A 10078-nucleotide genomic window follows, 5' to 3' on the forward strand; every position below is an offset into this window, starting at 1 on the left:
AGAAGTAGATTTTAACATTTATCGTTGAGAATGAAATATGCACACCATTAAACTCTTCCTACCTCAAGGAGACGAGTAGATAAACATCAAAATGTAATTTTGACACATTGTGTGTAATCTCTGCACAAGCAAGGGAAGCATCTCTCTCTCTCTCTCTCTCTCTCTCTCTCACACACACACACACACACACACACACACACACACACACACACACACACACACACACACACACACACACACACACACACACACACACACACACACACACAACACACACACACACACACACACACACCACCAGTGTGTTTTCTCATCCAATCACTCTCATTCATCTTCCCTATAATGGATTGGGATCTAGAAAATGTGGATCATGATCAAGAGGTTGAAGATTTCTCTGACAACAAGTCAAGCAATGTGAGTAGTGAAAGTATTGAGGAGGACTTTGAAGTACTTCATGGAGACGATTTTGTACTTGTGAAGATTCTCCTCTTGATGATCACATGGTTAAGGTATTTCCGGATCCAAATCTCTATATTTCCAAAACATATTTTTCCTTTGATAGAGGGATATATAATTACATGATAAGAGTACTCCAAAGTGGCTTGGTGAAAACATTGCAGACTCTCAAAAGCTATGACTCTAGAGGCATGTTGGATTTAAAGAAGAGATGCAAGATGAAGGATGAGCTTCATGTTGGTGGACATGATGAGGATGGAAAACTTTATTTATATCTGAGAGATGTGCTAATGTTGAGAGTTCCATGTGTTGAATACTAGGAGAGTATTGTTAAAGTTGCCCACATTGTTGAAGGATCAAAACACCAAGGAATTAATAAAACCCTAGATTCAATCAAGTCCAAGTGGTGCATTGATATTTGGAACCATGGTATATCTACCACGTACATCAAAGTGTGTATACACTCTTGTGGGTGTAGCAACACAAATAAACCTTCTCATACATGATCATGGCATCAAAAAATGGACCTGGATAAAGAGCCATTAAATGTGATTAACACAAACATATCCGATGTAGAGAGGCACACTAAAAGACCATCATGACCAAGCACAAGACAAGGCTAGTGAGAGCCCACTCTTCCAAAAAGTATGAAACATCAAAAACTATGATCGATTACATATTCCATCAAGGAGGTGCGCTTCGATGAAGGGGAAAGAGAAAAGAACAAGAACATCAAAGAAATGTGGTTGTCCATTTAAAGCACAAGTGGTAACTACATATAGGAGTAATCATGTCCAAATTTATCTAAACACTACTCATAGTGGTCATGTTCCAGGTTCAAGAAATGATATGTATCAAAATGTGATTGTCAAAAGAATATTTCAGATGGAGTGAGCCTCTCTACTTGAATGTACTACTACTACCTGCAAGTTCTTTATGAAATTGGTATCTTGTCTTATAAAATGCATTATCAAGGTAGCACTTTATCTTGGATTTTAAATAAGTTGCTTTATGTATAACATACCCCATAGATGATCAAGTTGATGTACTTCGCATATCAGATGATGATTGGGTTTCTATGTACATGGAGTCTATGAAATTGTGCAAAAACAACAAGGTGATAGCTTTGTCATAAGTTACAAAGAGTAATTAAGATTATTTTGTGAAACATACTTTTTTAATGCAGGTGGCTTATTGACAACCATATAATCCAAAAGCAACTAACAACAAAGAAAAACCTTTTATCATGATCATTCAAGATGACTGGATGTTGCAAATGGCCAAGCGTTAATCTATAAATAACTCATGGGCTATTGATAGCACATTTAAGACAAACATATCTGGTCTTCCATTTTATGTTGCAGTGTTGTGCCAAACCAACAAGGTATTGGCCTACGAGTTTGGTTCATTTTGTGTACGATAGATACAGGTTGTCGTCATGGCATCATTGCTTTAGATCTGACTCTAAATATATTCTTCAAGAGGATGGGCCACATTCATTCATCCGCTATTGTAATTGATAAGTCACAATAAGTGCTAGAGGCAATACTGAAGGTCGTGGATGAAGACCCGCATATATAGTGGAGTATTGATGTCAATGGTGCTCAGTACCAAGTTGCAAGTCGAGTTCTACTTTGTTGGTTCTATACTAATAAGCCATGGATAGAGGATCTTCTACCTCATGTATTATATTGCTAAGCTACTTAATTGTAACTATTGATATAATGACACAAGTGACCACATTATATGCATTTTGTTTTGAAATGTAGGTTCCAAAGGAGTTAAGGACAATGTTTTGCAACTTTGTCAAACTTAATGCATTGTGCAACAGAGCCAGAGTTTGAGGGCACATTTCAAGATCTTCTTATGAAGTACTCACAATACCCAAATATAGTTCGTTATGTCACTAATGGATAGTGTGGACATAATTGCATGTGGAGACCCCGATGGACAAGGTTTGGACAAATGTTTAGACATGGCAATGTTGACACCACAAACTTGGTGGAGCGCTTATGGAAATATATTAAGTGTACCCTTTTGGCTGCTCGGATTAATCGATCTACTTGGAGCTCTTGCATGCGCTTGTGGGTGATTTAAAGTCTGGAAGTCGCATTGGTGGTACTCTTTTGAGGTTTCTTCAACAAAAGCAAGAAATATGTATTTTTATCTTTCATGATCGTTAAAGAAATTTTCATATTGAAGGTTAACACTAGGTTGGTAACCTAACAGGACATAAAAGTGTCCTTTCAGGGTTTTGGAAAAAACCTCCAAAACCATAGTAGATCCACTCATTTTGTAAAATCCTTTCATGAGGTTATAGTTCAAGGCCTACTACACATGGCAAAAATAAGAAACTTGTAAAATTTCTCATCTTTTGGTCACACCAAGCCTCCAAAGTTGATGGACCAGTGCATTTTCATCAAAACAGTCATTTCTTACGTTTTGTTGCATAAAAATAAGATTAAGGATTTTTGTAGAACTTGAAAAACTTCCCTAGTTAACTTAAATGGGTTGTTGATTAGAACATATGATTGCTTATCACTCACTAATTTTTGTTTTTCCAAAATAAATAGGTACAAAAAAGTTGAATTTTTACCATTCTGCAAACCCATCATCAAAGTTTCTATAGCCACGCTCAATAAAAATAATATATGCATGTTTTCTTAGTTCCCTCTTGTCCTTTATGTTCATAAGGAGCCATGGACCATGTCAAAAGAATAATACATCTCTTACCAAGGGGAATCTTGGGGACAAAGATGAAGTGTTAAATACAGCAAACATGAAAAAACTGGGTTCAACATTATGAGTTGTAGAATCCCATAGAAACTATTCATCAATATCTAGCCAAATTTGATCCTTATGACTAGATATGGTTACTACCTACAAAATGCATGTAGTTGTCACAAGAAACTAACAATATTGAAAAAGCTATACTTAATATACTAGAATGTTTCGTTTTCTTCTATAATTGAAAAAATCAACCATCGTTGTGTACTATGCAAAATAGGGTATTAGGTGCCCCAAAACTCAAGGAATATTAGCTTTATGTTACAATATGAGACATAGAAAATCAAAAAATCATTTGGATATCATGAAATCCACCAAAAAAATCATAGAAGAGCTAAAATTGGCTAAACAACAGGATTTGACAATTTTTGTAATTTGGTCATAACTTACAACTTTAATATTTATTTCTCCCTAGAAGCATCAGGACATGTTGAGGACTACTAAAGATAGTTCTCTAGCATTATAGACCTCACAAACATGAATTCTAGAGTGGTATAGTTGCAAAAAGTTGAAACAAGCCAAAAACGGGACCCGTTTTTTCACACAGTTTAGGTTGTGAAATGTTGTGCAAGGACAATGTTAAAGGTGGAATTGATATTCCACAAAAATGTCGAGTTTTTTTTCAGCTCATGAGACAACTTTCTAGATAGATAGCACCTCAAAATCCATTTTGAAACTCTTGACATAATTTTAGGAAAATGGTCACTTAACAGGACATAAAAGTGTCCCAGGACATAAAAGTGTCCCATTACCAACCTAGTGTTAACATTCAGTTCTAAAATGTGGTTTGCATGGCAGTCACGATTTGGTGTTTGAGGGGAGGCAAAGATGCAAACTGCAAAAATACATGAAGAGGAGAGAATCTTGTAGAGGTTTCTAACCACACCATCTACCTTCAATATCGCAAATAAGTGGTCCCTTCTCTTCAAGGTTCAAAGCAACTTAAATATGTATCATGTTGACAGCTAAAAACTACTTTCATGCGAGGAAATTTGAAAAAATGCGACAAGATTACTTTAATCCAGAGCTCAAATATTTCAGCTCTATTACAAAAGTAGCTTTTGCATGCTGTGTCGAGATTAATTTCTGTATATAGAGCACATAATAACATATCACAATGTACATAAAAGATGTAGCCAATCAATCGAACAATGTTTCCGTATTCTATGTGTAACACCATCGTTCCACTTCACTGACATACAAATGTAAACTCTCAACCCATATTATGTACAACACAAAAGGCTTCAAAAATTAGATATAGCAAAGATCTTTTGACGTTAACATCGATACAAAGTGCCAATTATATCCAAAGTCAGCCTTCGATACAAAAATAGTGATCACAATAACATGGGAATCTAACCCCGTCGACTAAGCCCAACTCAAGAAGATTGCAAGAGAAAAGTAACTCCCTTATGATACCTATGTTAAAATGAATACGCATAGATTGTTTACTTTGTTAATTACACTTGAAAGATTTACATGCTTAGAGTAAATCTATGTTAGTAAAAAATTGATCCATGTTCAAGTTGTGGCTCTCACATACAAGGCGATCATGGCTTACCAAGAAAGTAATGGTCTTGACATGCGTAAAGTTAGATGTCGATGATGAAACAGACTACAATAACAATCAAATTACAACTTGGATAAAATATCAAAAATTATCACTATGAAGAGAACAAGAGTATGCAGTTAATTTGAAAAAACTTACAATGGAAGACTCATCCTCGCAATATTTATTGTCTTCTTTGTTCGCACTTTCATTTTTCTCTCAAGGGATGTGAGCATCATGTGGAACCCCATAAGCGTGAGGTTCGTATCCACGTTTAATTCTTTCCTCTATCTTTGCTACCCTACTTGGCATGTCTGCTTCCCTTGCAATCTTTTGTGCTTTAATCCATGCCTCTTCCCACTGTCTTTTGTATTTTCTTTTTGGGTCAAAGACTCTTTCCCACTCTCTAGTTTCTCGCTCATGTAGGCCTTTATGAAACTTTCTTTGTGACGCGCTAACTTTATATGCAACATCCTCAAACCTTGTTATGCATTGGCGTTTAAATCTAGGTTACACTAGTTTTTCACTAGTTTTAGGTCACTCTGAACAATACTCTGGAACGTGGACAATAGTGATTTTGTGCACATCCTTTAGATGTTTAATGAGAAGACACTGCCTTTTGTGTGAGACCTTTTGGTCAATACATATTTTTTATGCATGACACTCACCAATCACTTTTCCACTTGCCCCCATAGCCTCATGAATGGAGACAATTCCTGACAATAAACAAAAAAAAATCATTGAATTTTACTAATCCCTATTACATACTTCAAAAGCCCCAAATCTCCATTTCTAATTTGATTAACAATGACGTTGTGCGATTTTTGAATGTGAGCTCATGGACATACCTCATGACTCACCATTTTATCGTAGAAGGCCTTTACCTTGGAGTTTGTCCACTAAGAAAGTCTTGAAGCTCACATCAAGGCTATTCAAAAGCCCAATTCTCCATTTCTAATTTGATTAACAATGACGTTGTGCGATTTTTGACTGTGAGCTCATGGACATACCTCATGACTCACCATTTTATCGTAGAAGGTATTTACCTTGGAGTTTGTCCACTAAGAAAGTCTTGAAGCTCACAATCAAGGCTATTCAATCTGCATAAACCCCATCAAGGTCTTGTTGAAAAACCCCATCCCAACCACATTCAACCTTCCTATTTTTTTTTCTTTTTGCTGCTCACCAAAGCTGTGTAATCTCAACGGAGTTCCCTTTTATTGAAACCACTGTCTGTGTAATCTCGACACACCTTTGAAGTTCTTCAATAGTAATCTTTTCCTAATACTGAGTGTTTTCTCTATGTTTCATTCAATGATGTGCAATATAAACAAACCCTAAACCCTGCGCATAGTCACTCCAAGATGAGAACACAGTATGGTTAAGGTATTTATGCGGCTATGTAGGCCCTGTCAAGGTACTGGCGCTAGACCAGGCTGTGCGTAATGCCTGCGGAGCTGTACACTGTCCAAGTCTTGGCGTTCGTATACCTGCGGGTCAGTGCAGTAATGCGTACTGCTATGTAGTGCAGCACTTTCTGAGCCTGTGCAGAACAAACATAGTGCATGTGGCACTTTATGCATGGAACACGCAAAAAATAGACCCCTTGTCGCTTTTTGAGCGAGTTCCCAAAGTTATCTACAAAGCGAATTTTTCCCATTGTAAAAAATGGACGGTAGATCTCCTCACTTTTCGTTTGAACTCTTAATCCAGTCTCTTGGACCCCATTGTCTATGTAGACAAGAAGTGCATTCTGCAACTCTTCCACTTGAAAACGTGCATCTGGGGATGTGATTTCCACTGCTCCAATGTGACCACTCCAATGTGAACCCGGGCCTAGTTCGCAACTCATACATGAATCAACACACATGACCATTACCACAGTGCCGCTGCAATATGTAGTAGTCTAAATATCATTTAGAAAGGAATTCTTCAATGCCATTCAATCTCCTCGAGCAGGAAACTTTGTGTTAGCTCTCTCTCTCTCTCTCTCTCTCTCTCTCTCTCTCACACACACACACACACACACACACACACACACACACACACACCACACACACACACACCACACACACACACACACACACACACACACACACACCACACACACACACACACACAAACAAACATGACTCTCAGAGTCGATTTCCCTCATAGGATGACGCCTGCAGTCTCATTAGGCTTTAAGGAAGCAGTGATCATTCGAGAAGTCTGATTGTCAAGCTCGCAAAAGATTTACACGGTTGAAACAAATTTCAGGTAAGGCTATGGTCACACGAGGCATCGTTATCTATAATTCTGACAGAAAACTATGCCTCTTTCATGGTCACATGAATCTTAGTAGGGTGCATAGTAAAACTAAGCCCAAGCTTTTGCAACTATGCCGAGTTTGGCATAGTCGCACAACTATGCAAAAGATTATTTTAATTCACCTGCTTGTTGTGTAGCTTTTGCAGGTTAAAGATACTAATTTAACGGTTTTGAGCGATGTGGAGGCAGCCCAATGGCCCATGGGATCAGGTAGGCAGTCAGCGCCAGGGTGTTTCCTCTCTCTCTCTCTCTCTCTCTCTCTCTCTCTCTCTCTCTCTCTCTCTCTCTCTCTCTCTACTCGACACCTACTGGCATGAGTGCTTTATCTGTAGGTGGCAGTCATCATAGATTTCTTCACATCGCGTCCAAAAGGCAGCTTGCTGCCTCTTTCTCTATACTTGTAGGTGCATAATCCAATGTGACCACGCCCTAAGTCTGCGCATTCACAGCAAGAGAAACAATTGAAGGAATCATGGTGGCTTTCTAAAATAATTAGAACATGATAAATCATTAGATTCAATTTAAGTGGAATTAGTGTTCAAGAAAGGATTGCCTTAGCTTAGCTTTGAGCCCGTTGAAAATGGAAACTAGTTGGTTGCAAACTATGGTAAAGGGAAGAAAAAATGGTGAAATATGTGAGAAAATAGCTCAAAACTCATGCAAATTTTTAATTTATGCTAGTATTTTCAGTTTCTTCTTTGTGGAAAGAAAACTCAAGCGACGGCTACTTAATAAAAGAGACTTTCCTGAATATTTACTAGAATTAAGTTATAGAATGCAAGAAAAGTCAAGCCATGTGAGGATGAGAAATGGAATGTGAAATAACAAGTGAAAGGGTGTAATGGAAATGGCCTAATAACTTGTAGATTAACAGAACTAAGAGAATTAGAGTGAGAAACTTTATGAGGTTACTTTGAGAGACAATGGAGGGTGAACTTAATTGGTAATAGAAACTTAATCACTTGATTAAATATGCATGAACAATACTTTTACAAGAGAGAGAGTTTAGAGAACATGACAATAGTTGAGGACTAGATGTATGTGGAGCCGGTCCCTCCTCCAATAGGCATTTGTATCATAGATTATCCCATTAAGGGAGACTTGGTACAATACATTTTTTGTGTTCCTTGAGACCTCTTTGGCGGTATGAACAAGGAAGCTTCATACACCAAGCCTTTTGCTTAAGAGAAAAAATCAATCTTAGTTTGAAAACAATCAAGAAGTTGTGAACATCATTAGTCCTTGTGTTCCCTAAATCATTTGAATGCATGAAGACCTCAACTTGTGCCCAAAGCAACAATTAATCTACTTTGCAATAACAATTAATCTACTTGCAATAATCCATTGGCCTTCTTGCAATAAGCATAACATAAACTTTGTAGAAAGCATTAACTATCCCAAGCCTTAGTCCCAAGACCTCAAACACCTTCAAAGGTGGAGAGAGCTAGCATGGAATGAGGGTAGGGAAGAGGAAGAAGAAGTAAAGAAATAGTTCCTCACTTATCATCACTCTTCTTGCTTAGCATACATGATAGCATAATAATGAAGATGGAAAGCTTAAGCATTGAAGCATAGCTCTTGGTTGGATTTGCATTCCACAGCCAAGAGTGTTGGTGTAGGCTCTCAACTTCTCAAGAAGCTTGGAGAAGGAGATGGAGCTCTTACACTTTGCATAGCACAAAATGAGAGTATGTGTGAGTATGTGTGGGTGAGTATAACCTTTAAGAAAACCCCTAGCTTTCTTTGGTCAACCCCCCCTTGTAGCTCATGCTTGAAGGTCATTGGACCCCTTCAGGCCTAGCCAATCACAAGCAGGAGGCATTACAAGCAACAAGGGTAGCCTTGGGACAAGTGTCCCCCTTTCCCCTTTGAGAGAGAGGACTTGATAAATGCAAAATCAATTAATTAAATCTCCTAAATTATCATTGAACCCCTTGGATGGCCAACCAATAGGCTTCAGGCAGACCATGAGGGCAACATGAGGAGGAACTTGACAAGTGTCCCCTTTGCTTTCTTTGTACCAAGCATGCCTTGTGTGAGTGTGTGGATGTTCTCTCTCATCCCCCCTCTTGTAGGGCTCTCCCCCTCCTTGTATGGATTGGATCTTTGAATTTTAACACCTCAAGCCCCTCAAGTTTAGGCCCAATTCCCACCACAAGCTTGGCCCTTAAGCACTTCAAACTTGGGTCGGGTTCTCACCTCAGTACAACCCTATCATCTCAAGCATGTCAAGCACCTCAAGCATCTCAATCATCAAACACCTCAAGAATCTCAAGCACCTCAATCATCAAGAACCTCAAGCACATCAAGCACCTTAGTCATCAAGCATGACAAATACCTCAAGCACCTTATGCTTGGGCTGGGTTCCCACCTCAAGCTCATCCCTAGCTTACCTAAGGCCAAAGGACTTTTACACTAACTATTGGAGGTCTTGAACGAAGCTAACCCTAAGGTCTTAAGCTCCATTGGTTAACCTTTCTCTTTGATGGACCATATCTCATTTGGGTCCCTTTACCATTGGCCGTGTGTTGAGATAGACCTATAAGCACATGTATATATCTTAACCCTTGTTCTCGTTTATTCTCCCACATTAAGTGATCAATTTAATATGAGAAAATCATTTGGGTTGGTTAGATATTAGATCTTATGACAAAGGGTCACGAAGGCTTTCAAAAACAATAAGAAAGTGATAAAATTGTTAGGTTGAATTAAACTTGTTTGAGAAAGGATTGCCTCAGCTTAGTCTTGAGCCGATAGAAAATCGAGACTAGCTACGTGTAACCCATGGTAAACGAAAGAACCCGATGAAATATGTCAGAAAGTCGTCCAAAAAGTTTGCAAATCTCAAAATTCCTTATAGTATTTCCAGTTTTCTTCTTTGTGACGAGGAAACTCCACCAAGAGTCAGTTAATAAAAGAGACTTTCTCGAACGTTAACACTGACTAGAATCAAGCTATAGAATGCAAGAAATGTAA

At 38.2% G+C, this 10078-nt stretch overlaps 1 protein-coding gene across 1 annotated transcript; it reads left to right on the forward strand.

Annotated features, from left to right (window-relative positions):
• The first annotated feature begins 342 nt into the window (after window positions 1-342).
• On the forward strand, window positions 343-660 carry LOC147416512 (uncharacterized). Its single transcript, XM_086508294.1, has 2 exons — window positions 343-509; window positions 621-660. The coding sequence occupies exons 1-2, from the start codon at window positions 343-345 to the stop codon at window positions 658-660; spliced, it is 207 nt and encodes a 68-aa protein (XP_086364420.1).
• The last annotated feature ends 9418 nt before the right edge of the window (window positions 661-10078 follow it).

The sequence above is a fragment of the Adiantum capillus-veneris genome, unplaced genomic scaffold (genome assembly GCF_014529385.1).
Source record: "Adiantum capillus-veneris isolate H3 unplaced genomic scaffold, ASM1452938v2 Hic_scaffold_878, whole genome shotgun sequence".
Lineage (NCBI taxonomy): Eukaryota > Viridiplantae > Streptophyta > Polypodiopsida > Polypodiales > Pteridaceae > Adiantum > Adiantum capillus-veneris.